General features: G+C 33.6%; 1 protein-coding gene across 1 annotated transcript; it reads left to right on the forward strand.

Moving 5' to 3' along the window:
* The first annotated feature begins 1,134 nt into the window (after positions 1-1,134).
* On the forward strand, positions 1,135-15,145 carry LOC139868258 (uncharacterized). Its single transcript, XM_071856586.1, has 6 exons — positions 1,135-1,502; positions 11,043-11,503; positions 11,983-12,104; positions 12,221-12,916; positions 13,013-13,296; positions 15,019-15,145. Exons 1-6 carry the CDS (start codon positions 1,135-1,137, stop codon positions 15,143-15,145), a joined length of 2,058 nt encoding a protein of 685 aa, XP_071712687.1.
* Positions 15,146-15,549: the final 404 nt, after the last annotated feature.

Consider the following 15,549-nt stretch of genomic DNA (forward strand, 5'->3'; position numbering starts at 1 on the left):
ATCAAGATGAGGACGCATGAATCCCTGATGAATTTCACTTCTCGCTTCACGATGGAGTGCCAATAGATCCCCGATCTGCCTGAATCGCAGCAGATCTCCGCGTACATAATGGGAATCTGTCAAACCCGTTATTTGTCGTTAGTAAAGTCGATGCGGTGTAAGCTGTCGAAGACGTTCGTTGAGGCCGTGAAAATGGTAAAGGATTATGTACGTTCTGAGGAGTTTGCAGATGCTGCCGTTGGGGACCACAGCACAACGAACCGGCACGATAAAGACGATAAGGGAAACAGCAAAGGCAACACAGGTAACAAGTACAAAGGAAGTGGAAGCAGCAACAACAGGGGCTACGGGCATTCCAGCCACAAGTCTGACCACCGTAACAGCTATCGTCCTTACGAATGATATGCCCCAAAAAGGTTGTCAGCAGAAGAGGAGAGTTTGATAAAATCGTTGTCGAAAACGCCTAAGGAAATTCTGACAACAGAGGAACTAAGCAAAGATTTTCCGCCGCCAAAACCAATGCAGCCATGCTTCGCTGTGGATGAAAGTAAGTGGTGCATCTTTCATGAAGATAAGGGGCATGATGTGGATGACTGTAGGGAACTTAAAAAGGTGATAGTCGAACGATTGAAGCTTGGGGAATTTGACCATCTGAAGCCGTCACGTGTTAAAACCCCCGGGGCAAAGAAATTTTCTTGGCAAAGAGGAAAAGAAAAAGCTCCTGAAAAGCACATCCACATGATACAAATGTGGCACGCAGGTCACGTTCGAAAGGCAGAATTTTTGGAGGAATGGGAATGTGCCCCTATCACGTTTCCTGCCTTTTGGAGAGTCTGTCCTACCGATTTGCCCGTGACGATAACCGCCACGGTGGGATGGTGCAAGTCTCCAGGATTTATGTGGATACAGGAAGCGCCGTTGACGTCTTATACGAACACTGCTTCTTACAGTTACCACAGCATGTGCATGATAAGTTAAAACCACCGCTTCATCGCGTCGCGGGTTTCACTGGAGAAACCACTTGGCCTTTGGGGCCGGGTAAATATTGATGTTACACTAGAAGAAAACGAGAAGCGGCAAACAGTAGCCCTGAATTTCGTGGTCGTTAGAAGCCAATCGAAGTATAACATTATCATGGGACGGGAAGCGTTGTGTGAATTCGGCGCTATAGTTTCTACAGTACACGGAATGATGAAATTCCCAACCCCGTTAGGTGTTGCAACTGTTTACTCTGATCGAATACCGATTGTAGGCCAGGTTGAGCAACCGCTACAGCGGACGGCACCGGTTGAGCATGAGGGGAGTGTCATCATTAACCATTCCTTTCCCGAAAGGACGGTTCAGATTGGGCAAACGCTATCTGATGTGACGAAAAGCGCGTTATGTGAACTTTTGGCAAACAACGCCGATGTATTCGCGTGGCAAGAGTCTGATATGACGGGAGTACCCCACACCGTAGCAGAACATCGCTTAAACGCTAACCCAAGTATAACTCCTGTGAGGCAAAAGAAACGGGGTATGTGTGACGACCCGGAAATTTCCGACTAAATTTAAACTTTATCTTTATATTATTCTGACACGATAAGCAATGCTTGTTAAGTTAAATCTCAAGGATTTTAAACTATGTTTATACATTCATTTAAACCTCGACCAAATTCCAATGATTCACGAACCATTAAATGAACATATATGAATATGTATGTATATGTGTATATGTTATAAATTGAAAATGTCAACAAAGTATTTAAAAGTATAATGCTTTATATGAACGTAATTGTTTCAATATGATTATCGACGAAATTAAAAAAAATATATATTAAATGATTGAATTATCAGAAACATTGAATTATGATTACAAGTCTCTGTTGAGAAGTCCACTATGATTTGAGAAATAAATTCCTCTTAACGATATTCGGAATAATTTGTAAAGCTATTTATAAATAAAAATAAAAAGTGTCATTTACGAAAGTTAGACAAAAGCTAGTGGAGAATTGGTTTCCATAATATTCTATTAATCTATTTTCAAACGTACAAAAACGTTTTCAGTTTAAAAAGAACTTTATTATTAAAACGTATATAACTTTTATAAATATCTAGAATCACTTTTGACAACTCATTACTTAACCAGTATAATAAATATAAAGATATTTATATTTTATTTCATTAAATATATATAACGATTTAAATTAATATTATATATATTTATACGCGTATTATACATACATAGTTTTTATACTTTTACTATACTTTAACTTTACCTTTACTTTACTTTTACTTTACTTTAACTTTAATAATTCACTTTAATAATTCATACTTTAATAATTCACTTTAATAATTCATACTTTAATAATTCACTTTAATAATTCATACTTTAATAATTTACTTTAATAATTCATACTTTAATAATTCACTTTAATAATTCACTTTAATAATTCATACTTTAATAATTCACTTTAATAATTGATACTTTAATAATTCAAAAATCTATTATAAATAGAATTCAATAGGTTTCATTATTTCATAGAAACTTAAAAATATATTTCTCTAAACTCTCTCAATCGATTTACATATATATATATATATTTGCTCTGTATTATTTCAAGATATTATTAGTATACATAAAATATTACGACGGAGTGATGTCCGAGTAATTTCAAAATAGTTTTTTGAATGAGTCGAAGCTAAGGAAATTATGGGTTATAGCTATGGAGGTGATGGGTATGGTTCATGGGTATGCTCGTGAGGTCAATCTAGTATTTATCATCTCCGTTACGTCTACGTACTTTTCTACAATATTGAATCTCAATATTGATACGTGAGCACTCATAACTTAACTTTTATATATCAATAGTGTATCCCTGACTAGTGCTCGAGTATATAGGATTATGCATGCTTGTACATTCGATATTGTCCTTAGATAGGTTTGTTGAATCCTGAATTAGATACATATGCTACTGAGATAGGGTATATGATATGCATGTCATTGGAAAGCTAGCGAAAAATTAAGAACTTTTCATTTAGATATCGAATGGTTTCGATGAACGGATTTGAAGTTATAGTCAACTGAATTTTAGTATTATTGTTAAAATGATTATTATTATTACTATCGTCGTTATTATTTTAATAGAAATATCATTGTTATTATAAAATATCATTATTACTATTATGTTAGTATTATCATTTTATCATAATAACATTTTTAGTAAATATAAATATTGTTATTTTTTTATAGAATAATAATAATTATTATTACAAAATAATACAACTTTTACTTATTATTATGATGATCAATATTATTTTATCAAATAAATAGGGGATACAAAGATATTTTTCACCACGCGTAATATAATTACATTAATAATACTTACCACTATAGTTTTAAGATATTAAGTGAACTTTATAAATTTTACTACTTAAGATATATAAAAGTATATTTTATCATATATAAACGTTAATATAAATTTATATTAATAAATGACTTTTATTATTATAAAATCTAATAAATATATTTAAATATATAAAACAACTATAGTTAAGTTATATAATAAACACGTATAAATTTTAGAAGTCATTTTGGGTCAAGTTGACTTTTGTTGACTTTTGCATATTAGTCTCGAGCATTAGGATTGTGGTACACTATGACTTGACCAAAAATTGTTAGACAAATATTGACCAACATATAAATATATAATTAATATAGGTTCGTGAATCCGAGGCCAACCTTGCACTTGTTAAATGACGTTATATGTATTTTTACTACGAAATACAGTATGGTGAGTTTCATTTACTCCCTTTTATATATATTTTTGGGACAGAGAATACATGCGCCGTTTTTTATAAATGTTTTACGAAATAGGCACAAGTACTAAAACTAATTCTACGTGGGTTTAAACCAGAAATATACCCTTAGCTTGGTAACATTAAACTACTTGTCTATGTACGGTAGGCGCGAATCCTAAAGATAGATCTATTGGGCCTGACAAACCCCATCCTGACTATGGGATGCTTTAGTACTTCGAGGTTATTTTAAACACACCTGATCTGGTGTACTTCAGAGGGTAAAACATGAACGTTAAGGCTTGTTACCGGGTGCCTACAATTTATAGAATACTCTTATACACTTGCGAGTGTACATATATTTATAAACGGAAATCTTGTGGTCTATTAATATATTGAAATGATTGTTATGATAAACCTATGAACTCACCAACCTTTTGGTTGACACTTTAAAGCATGTTTATTCTCAGGTATTAAAGAAATCTTCCGCTGTGCATTAGCTCATTTTAAGGATATTACTTGGAGTCATTCATGGCGTATTTTGAAAGACGTTGCATTCAAGTCATTGAGTTCATCAAGATTATTATTATGTCAATTATAGTTAGATGTATTATGAAATGGTGTGCATGCCGTCAACTTTCGTTGTAAAGAAAGTTTGTCTTTTAAAAACGAATGCAATGTTTGTAAAATGTATCATATAGAGGTCAAAATACCTCGCGATGTAATCAACTATTGTGAATCGTTTATAATGTATATGAACGGGTCCTTTCAGTTGGTATCAGAGCGGTGGTCTTAGCGAACCAGGTCTGCATTAGTGTGTCTAACTGATAGTCGTTAAGATGCATTAATGAGCCTGGACTTCGACCGTGTCTGCATGTCAAAAGTTTTGCTTATCATTTTTGTCGGAAATTGTCTGCTTATCATTCTTAGTCTAGACACGTCTTACTGCATTGATTGCATGAATAGTGTATAGACAAAATTCATATCTTAGCGTATCTGCTAATCCATATCTTAGCGTATCTGTTACTGTAAACTTTGCCTGACATATCCCGTAATTTCCTCCGTAATCTACGAAATATTTTGCGCTATATATATAGATATTCTATGTAATTAGAATACCACCCGGTAGCCGAAAAATTATTTCATATCGAAAAATTCTTTATTCAATCGAACGAAATGGAATTCGTCATTAGTTCAAGTCCCTCGAATTCTGATATGGAATCCCACTCAAGCTCCGAAAGCAGTGTGACCGGAATGGATCAACCAATTAGCCATCATCTATTCTGGATGAATTGGGGATAGGTTCGTAGCCTCCTCAATAATTGGAGACAAGAAGAAGGTGATCCCTTCCATCCACCACATTGCCCTCTTGGCGATGAACCTGAAGCACTTACCGGCGAACCGGTCCGAAACACCATTTTCTCTCTCATTTTCAGAGTATCTCGTCACGATTATATACTACATCAAATTCTAGATTTTATTTATCCGTTCGTCCGAACCGACAATCACCCCGGTGTAATAGAAGAAGTCAACGAGCTTCGCGCTCGAGTAGTGACTTTAGAGAATATGGTGCAAGGGTTACAAACACCAACAAATAACGAAGTATTAATTCATAATTTCAATTTTATTGAATAAATACTCCGTAAAAGTTATGTAATTTCTAAAGTCTTTAGGGATTATTCAGTTCTAGTTTCAACCGTAAATCAAATGAGTTTAATTTAATATTAACTCATTAAATCTATGTTACATCTGAAGAAAATATGCACATATATTTTTATAAAGACTGTAATAAAATTCTGTTGTACAAAATATTAATTGTGAATTTTTTTTTAACGGGTAGGTAATACCCGAGAGATATATAAATTCACAATTAATATATTACATTTTTCGAATCTGATTAAGCAAATCATCAACTATACTCCCAAAATCTCACAACAATATACATTCTTGTATAGAAATCAAAGCAACCATTCTCACCCAAATTTGATTACGCATTCTGATTTTGACAAATCAAAATCCAAGTCATGATTTAACAGAAGACATCACTCTTAGATTCCTACATCTTTCAAAGCTATACTTTGACTTCAAAACCGTGTTAGAACATCATATGTATATTGACGATTACAAACTGTGTTCAAACTCTCCGAAGTTTTCGAAGACACTTCAAACAATGAACAATCGAGATGATGATCCAACCACATATTACCCACATTTATGTACCTAAAAAGCTCTCGAAGCCAAAGTCATAGTTCGACGCGTATCCGTGTCAGACCCTTTGGCATTTATTAGCTAAAATGACTTTTCAATTCCTTTTCAAAGTAGACATTTTTGTCACAGCTCCAGCAAGTCAACTTCGACTTTTTAGTCGGACTAGTCTTATTATAACCTCGATAGATACGTTGCCCTTTCGTCATCGTTACTGGGGACCTTTCATATCTCGCCACCTTAGCAATAAACTTGCCAACAACTTCAATTATCTTTGATTTTTCGAAAAATCATTATATTTATTGAAATCACATCACTTACTCATTCGAATCTTGTAACGAGAATTGTCATACGAATCATCGAAAAACAGTAACCAGTATTTTGAAATCTCGCAGCATGTCTACGCCAACAGTTATATGTGTACGTAAAACGCCTATCTCCTGGACTTACATACTTTGAATGTGAAGTTCTGAAAAATATTTTGAACTGCAAACTAGTTCTTGAAATGCTGACGAAGCATCAAAAACTGTAAACGATCTTAACAGTAAAAAGTTTGATGACAAAGAATAGTAAGGTGAAAAAGCTGAGAAAAAGAGAAGGTTTGGAACTGGAAAACGGATTGAACAGACTATGAAGGAGGCTGTGGACAAATCACAAAGACTAAATCTGCCTTCAAAGAATCCAAATGATTCAGTGCCTGCTAAAGTCATTAACGAATACCTTACTCTTTATTCTAAACCTTTACAGACAAATCTTCATCATCATCCATCAATATTAGAAATTCTAAGATATTATCATATCTTTCATTATAAATATCCGCGATATTTCTGAAGATATTTTCACAACTAATCTTATCTGAAGTCATTTATCTCTTTGCGCTATCAGTGTTACATCATATAAGAAACTATTAGTTTCTATATTCTATAAACTTTCGAGTTTAAATTATGAATGTTTAGAAGAAGTGTTGGGAACTGAAGCATGAGTTAGCATAATATAATGACACTTGATCAACATGATTATATTACAGTAAGTCATGCTGAGTTTCTAATGGGACATGACGATTCACAGACCATGCCGTCATCATGTTCCATGTTACACGACTCTTGTATTCTATTTAATCTCTAAAAATATCAAGAATATATTTTCTTGATGATTCGGTCTTTTTAGGGTATTCTGGTATATTAACAAATCAAGATCGTGCCATTACCATTTCCTTCTTAGAACATTAACTATGTTCATTCTAAAATTCATACCTGCGAATACTGGACCATTACAAACGTTGCTTAATCGCAAGAAGAAGAAACGAAAGGACAAAACTCCAAAATAGAAATTGGAGTATAAATCGCAGCAAATAGAAGGGAGCATTAACTGTGGATGTCAATGATTATAGAAGACAAAAGCAGGGGCTTTAAAATATAAGGGAAGATATAAAACCCAACAACCACCCAAAAATTATAAACCGTATATATCGATGCATATAGCAATATAAAGACACGGAAGAACTAAAAACGCTATAAAACCGAGAGTATAGTAGAAGTAAATAGATTCTTCCGGAGGCAGATGAAAAAGAAGAACGACATATATGAAAGTGAGGAGTATATCGAGAATCAGTACTGGATGAAGTATATTGACAAATACTTTAAAATATGAGTTGAGGGAGAAAGAATAGAAGGTGTGAGTTGTAAGGAAACGAAGGAGGTGGATTTATAGTGAAATACCCGACAGAGAAATCAAGATGGATTATCGTATTAATTCGAAGAGAATCATAATCTCCTTAATCACAGAAGCATCAAATCCAACATAGATTACAAAGATTTTCTTTAAATTCGGAGATCAATTGTGATGACGTCAAAAGATATGACGAATCACTATAATCTTATTTCCTTCATTTACGATAACTTCCCTCATACGCTTTGAGTAATCGAATTATTTTATCCATACTTCTTAGACATGATAAAACTTCATAATCGTCATAATAACATTCTCATTGTTAGCCATAACGACCTCTATCAAATTTCGGGGACGAAATTTCTTTAACGGGTAGGTACTGTGACGACCCGGAAATTTCCGACTAAATTTAAACTTTATCTTTATATTATTCTGACACGATAAGCAATGCTTGTTAAGTTAAATCTCAAGGATTTTAAACTATGTTTATACATCCATTTAAACCTCGACCAAATTCCAATGATTCACGAACCATTAAATGAACATATATGAATATGTATGTATATGTGTATATGTTATAAATTGAAAATGTCAACAAAGTATTTAAAAGTATAATGCTTTATATGAACGTAATTGTTTCAATATGATTATCGACGAAATTAAAAAAAATATATATTAAATGATTGAATTATCAGAAACATTGAATTATGATTACAAGTCTCTGTTGAGAGGTCCACTATGATTTGAGAAATATATTCCTCTTAACGATATTCGGAATAATTTGTAAAGCTATTTATAAATAAAAATAAAAAGTGTCATTTACGAAAGTTAGACAAAAGCTAGTGGAGAATTGGTTTCCATAATATTCTATTAATCTATTTTCAAACGTACAAAAACGTTTTCAGTTTAAAAAGAACTTTATTATTAAAACGTATATAACTTTTATAAATATCTAGAATCACTTTTGACAACTCATTACTTAACCAGTATAATAAATATAACGATATTTATATTTTATTTCATTAAATATATATAACGATTTAAATTAATATTATATATATTTATACGCGTATTATACATACATAGTTTTTATACTTTTACTATACTTTAACTTTACCTTTACTTTACTTTTACTTTACTTTAACTTTAATAATTCACTTTAATAATTCATACTTTAATAATTCACTTTAATAATTCATACTTTAATAATTCATACTTTAATAATTCACTTTAATAATTCATACTTTAATAATTCACTTTAATAATTCACTTTAATAATTCATACTTTAATAATTCACTTTAATAATTGATACTTTAATAATTCAAAAATCTATTATAAATAGAATTCAATAGGTTTCATTATTTCATAGAAACTTAAAAATATATTTCTCTAAACTCTCTCAATCGATTTACATATATATATATATTTGCTCTGTATTATTTCAAGATATTATTAGTATACATAAAATATTACGACGGAGTGATGTCCGAGTAATTTCAAAATAGTTTTTTGAATGAGTCGAAGCTAAGGAAATTATGGGTTATAGCTATGGAGGTGATGGGTATGGTTCATGGGTATGCTCGTGAGGTCAATCTAGTATTTATCATCTCCGTTACGTCTACGTACTTTTCTACAATATTGAATCTCAATATTGATACGTGAGCACTCATAACTTAACTTTTATATATCAATAGTGTATCCCTGACTAGTGCTCGAGTATATAGGATTATGCATGCTTGTACATTCGATATTGTCCTTAGATAGGTTTGTTGAATCCTGAATTAGATACATATGCTACTGAGATAGGGTATATGATATGCATGTCATTGGAAAGCTAGCGAAAAATTAAGAACTTTTCATTTAGATATCGAATGGTTTCGATGAACGGATTTGAAGTTATAGTCAACTGAATTTTAGTATTATTGTTAAAATGATTATTATTATTACTATCGTCGTTATTATTTTAATAGAAATATCATTGTTATTATAAAATATCATTATTACTATTATGTTAGTATTATCATTTTATCATAATAACATTTTTAGTAAATATAAATATTGTTATTTTTTATAGAATAATAATAATTATTATTACAAAATAATACAACTTTTACTTATTATTATGATGATCAATATTATTTTATCAAATAAATAGGGGATACAAAGATATTTTTCACCACGCGTAATATAATTACATTAATAATACTTACCACTATAGTTTTAAGATATTAAGTGAACTTTATAAATTTTACTACTTAAGATATATAAAAGTATATTTTATCATATATAAACGTTAATATAAATTTATATTAATAAATGACTTTTATTATTATAAAATCTAATAAATATATTTAAATATATAAAACGACTATAGTTAAGTTATATAATAAACACGTATAAATTTTAGAAGTCATTTTGGGTCAAGTTGACTTTTGTTGACTTTTGCATATTAGTCTCGAGCATTAGGATTGTGGTACACTATGACTTGACCAAAAATTGTTAGACAAATATTGACCAACATATAAATATATAATTAATATAGGTTCGTGAATCCGAGGCCAACCTTGCACTTGTTAAATGACGTTATATGTATTTTTACTACGAAATACAGTATGGTGAGTTTCATTTGCTCCCTTTTATATATATTTTTGGGACAGAGAATACATGCGCCGTTTTTTATAAATGTTTTACGAAATAGGCACAAGTACTAAAACTAATTCTACGTGGGTTTAAACCAGAAATATACCCTTAGCTTGGTAACATTAAACTACTTGTCTATGTACGGTAGGCGCGAATCCTAAAGATAGATCTATTGGGCCTGACAAACCCCATCCTGACTATGGGATGCTTTAGTACTTCGAGGTTATTTTAAACACACCTGATCTGGTGTACCTCAGAGGGTAAAACATGAACGTTAAGGCTTGTTACCGGGTGCCTACAATTTATAGAATACTCTTATACACTTGCGAGTGTACATATATTTATAAACGGAAATCTTGTGGTCTATTAATATATTGAAATGATTGTTATGATAAACCTATGAACTCACCAACCTTTTGGTTGACACTTTAAAGCATGTTTATTCTCAGGTATTAAAGAAATCTTCCGCTGTGCATTAGCTCATTTTAAGGATATTACTTGGAGTCATTCATGGCGTATTTTGAAAGACGTTGCATTCGAGTCATTGAGTTCATCAAGATTATTATTATGTCAATTATAGTTGGATGTATTATGAAATGGTGTGCATGCCGTCAACTTTCGTTGTAAAGAAAGTTTGTCTTTTAAAAACGAATGCAATGTTTGTAAAATGTATCATATAGAGGTCAAAATACCTCGCGATGTAATCAACTATTGTGAATCGTTTATAATGTATATGAACGGGTCCTTTCAGTATGGCTCCGGAATGTAGCGCCTTCTTAAAAAACGAGGTAGAAAAGTTAGTACAGGCAGACATACTACGTGAGGTTAAGTATCAGACATGGTTCGCTAATCCAATATTAGTCAAGAAGGCGAATGGCTCGTGGCGAATGTGTGTCGATTTTAAAGACATCAATAAGGCTTGTCCCAAGGATAATTATCCGTTTCCAGAGATAGATTGGAAGGTAGAGTCGCTGGCGGGTTTTCGTTTCAAATGTTTCCTCGACGCTTACAAAGGATACCACCAGATCCAGATGGCGGAATGCGATGAAGACAAAACCGCGTTCCACACAGATCAAGGCATTTTTTGTTACAAAAAGATGCCCTTTGGTTTGAAAAATGCTGGAGCCACGTACCAGCGCGTCATTGACGCTGCGTTTAGGGAACAAATTGGTCGAAATGTGGAGGCATATGTCGACGACATAGTAATCAAAAGTCACACCGAGCCGGATCTTTTGACAGACAACCAAGAAACGTTCGACTCGCTGTGAAGAATCAACATGAAGCTGAATCCGGACAAGTGTAGTTTTGGATTCGAAGAGGGAAAGTTTTTGGGACACGTCGTCACGACGCGCGGCATACGGGCAAACCCTAAGAAAATTCAAGCTGTTGAAGAAATGGTAGCGCCGCGAACAAGGAAGGAAGTATAAAGCTTGAACAGAAAACTGGCAGCGTTGTCCAGATTCCTGTCGAAAGCAGCGGAGCGGTCACTTCCATTTTTTAAAGTGTTGAAGGAAAACGTAGGACGGAACTTTGATTAGACCCCTGAAGCGGATCGCGCTTTCCAGGAAATGAATACCTTGATCAGGACGTTGCCGACATTAACGGCACCGGTACCGTGTAAAGTAACCATTCTGTGATAATTTTTTACGAATTTTTATATCTTGTAATGCTAACATGTTAAGAGTTTTCAGGCGAAACTCTTACAATTTACTTGGCGGTGGGAACTGAGGCTGTTAGCACGGTGATCGTCACGGAACGTGGTGGCACGCAGATGCCAGTTTATTTTGTGAGAAAAGTGCTACAACATGGCGAAGTTAATACAAACCAATTGAGAAGCTTATTTTCGCTTTAGTACACACCGCAAGACGATTGAGACGGTACTTTCAAGCGTACCCAATGCTGGTGCTAACAGATTCACCTATTAAACAGGTACGGTACGGCGGTCGAAACCGGAGCAAATTGGAGGAAATTTATTCTAACAAGTTTTCCATGCAGGTACTGAGCAAACCGGAGGTTTCGGGCAGACTAGCCAAGTGGGCAATCGAATTGGGCGAACATGAAATCCATTACGCCCCCCGTACTGCTGTCAAAGGCCAGATCATGGCAGATTTTATGGTTGAATTTATAGGCGCCGCGTCACCAGAGCCGGTTGTTGAAGAAATACCGAACACCGTCACGTGGGAACTATTCACTGACGGTGCGTCAAGTTCTAACGGCGCAGGTGCAGGTCTAATCCTAATTGGCCCTGACGGCGAGGAACACACTTACGCATTGCGTTTTGAGTTCCCCGCCTCCAATAATGAAGCGGAATATGAGGCATTGCTGTCTGGTTTAAGAATGGCTGAAAAAATGGGAATTAAAAATCTGAAGGTGTCGGTTGATTCTCAACTTGTAGCAAACCAAATGAAAGGGACATTTGAAGCTAGAGATCCGGCTATGCAAAACTATTTGGCATTGGTCGAAGAAATGGCCAACAAATTCGAGCGTTTTTCAATAACGCAGGTGTCGCGATCCTTGAATAAAAAGGCCGACGCACTCAGCAAGCTCGCGTCAAGCGTATTCAGCCACTTCGCCAAGGACGTTTGGGTGGAGGTCCTTAATCAAAAATCCACTAACGTGGTACAGGTATCGACTCGCTTCGATAAAAAATACGCTATACGCATAATCTGTTTAAAACACAACGTACACTTATGTACTAACTTCCTTGCAAAATAATCACAGGAGGCGGCCTCTGTAGAGGAGGTCGAGACATGGATGAGTCCCATTGTTACATATCTAAAGACCGGGACGTTACCAGTCGACGGGTCAATGGCACGTAAGATTCGTATGAAAGCACCTATGTATTTGTTGAGGGACGGAGTTCTACTCAAGAAATCCTTCACGGCACCACTTTTAAGGTGTGTCGATCCAAGCGAGGTGGAAACAATTGTAAGGGAGGTGCATGAAGGGACTTGTGGCATGCATACAGGATTTAGGACCGTTGTAGGAAAGATAATGCGGCTAGGGTATTTTTGGCCGTCCATTGTAGTGACCCGGAAATTTCTGACTAAATTTAAACTTAATCTTTATATGATTTCGATATGATAAGCAAAGTATGTAGAATTGAGTCTAGAAAATTTTGGAACAATGTTCATATATTCAATTGACCTTCGACCATTCCCGACGATTCACGAACAACTATTTGTAAATAAATACATATATAATTAAATGTATATAAATAATAATTTGGAATATTATTTGAAATATTATAGGATTTAATGATAGGAAATAAATATGTAAAATAATATGCGATGTAATAAAAACTATTATGTTGTTAAATATATATATATATATATATATATATATATATATATATATATATATATATATATATATATATATATATATATATATATATATATATATATATAGGTATTTATATTTATACATAATAATACTTGTAAATATATAATATTATATTTATTTGTTTAAAAAGATATAATTAATATAATTATTTACTTAAACTTTTATTTTAATTAAGATTGGTTATATAGAAAGAGCATATATTAAAGATAAATGATTTTGAGCTTAATTGGTAAACGTCGGTAACACTCGGTTGATGTTTTGTTAGTTTTAATATAGATATTGTACATGTTCATGAAGGACTGAAATAAAAGTTGGACTGTAAATTGATTACGAAGATTTTAGATTTGTCAAAAATATTTTTACCGTTTTAAAATTAAATATTAGCACTCCGTACATATAAATTGGAACAGAAAATAAATAATTATTGAACCTTTTTGATCAGGTTTCAAATAGTTAATGAATGAAATAATTAAATATATTTAATCTAAAAATTTAGGATTTTTAGGAACACTTTTATATGTGAACTGTTTAGCAATGGACACGATATAGGCAGCCGTGGTAAACTGTCGGCAGAATAGTATGAGTGAATGTGCACGTTTCATAATTGGTGATATTAGTTCTTTTTATATCCAATTATTCTCTTATTTTTTTATGGATACATATATACACATATACCTACACCATAAATTACTGAATCCAAGATCTGCTACCTTCTTCCTACTACCACCCTCAATATCAACACAATAATTTTCATCTTCATCATCATAACCATCACCACATCAAACCATATTATTCACCTTTTTGATGATCGAACCATGAACCACACCATCATCACGAGCAACCACCTCCGGTCACCTTCACCTTCCACGGCCACTATCCCTCCAACTCCATCTCCGCCAATCACCACCGACTACCATATAATCATCATCACAGCCACCACCATCAATTGGGAACCATCGCACTACTTTTCTCATTTTTTTTCTTTTTGTTGTTGTTTCACGTTACGACAATACGACCTATCTTTCTTCTTCTTCATGATCACCACCGTAAGCCACCACCTCACCACTCATCACCTCAACCATCCGCCACCATGACACCACCCAAAACAACCCATATAAACCACCGTCACTTTGCAAATCACTTCAAACATCACCACTTCTGTTTTTCTGTTTTGCTCGTCGACACCCCAAAAACAATTATCACCATGAAACCTTCATCATCACCACCTTCTTCCATCAAATCGAAACCATCGATTATTACACTTCTCTCTCTTCTCTCTCTCCTTAAAAATTTGAGGGGATGATGAACAGTGATGGGTCTACGACGAGGGTGACTTTGTGATGTCATAATGATGATGATGATCGGTAACGATGATGGTTAAGAATGGGAACGACTAGGATGAATCACGATGATGAAGAAACGAAGGTTGATGATGATCGTGATTTCTATGATGGTGTAAAGATGATGATGACGTACACGTTTCGTATGGATCATAAACAATTCACGTGAGTTGGTGAACCATGAAAGTATGTACTGCTTGTTATTACCTCTGCTACTTCTCTATTTTGTTTCCATTTTAACGATGGGCCATTTAAATCAATAAACTAGTTGGGCTTGTGATGGTGTATTTGGATTTTTGTTTGTTGTTGGGCTACAAGTAAATTAGGCTCAAGAAACTGGACCGATCCTTTTAATAAGATTACGGTGAAAACGTTACTATATGATGAGGATCATAACGATAACGTACATGATGATGATTATAACGATTACGGATTAGATAATAAGATGATGATGAGTTTATGATGATGATGGCAGACGATAATGAGATGATGGTGATGATAATTGATACCGTAGAAATTAATACCCTATTCGGTTATTATATTTTTTTTCTGATCGGGAGAACCCAAAAACAT

Source organism: Rutidosis leptorrhynchoides, chromosome 9, assembly GCF_046630445.1.
Source record: "Rutidosis leptorrhynchoides isolate AG116_Rl617_1_P2 chromosome 9, CSIRO_AGI_Rlap_v1, whole genome shotgun sequence".
Classification (NCBI taxonomy): Eukaryota; Viridiplantae; Streptophyta; class Magnoliopsida; order Asterales; family Asteraceae; genus Rutidosis; species Rutidosis leptorrhynchoides.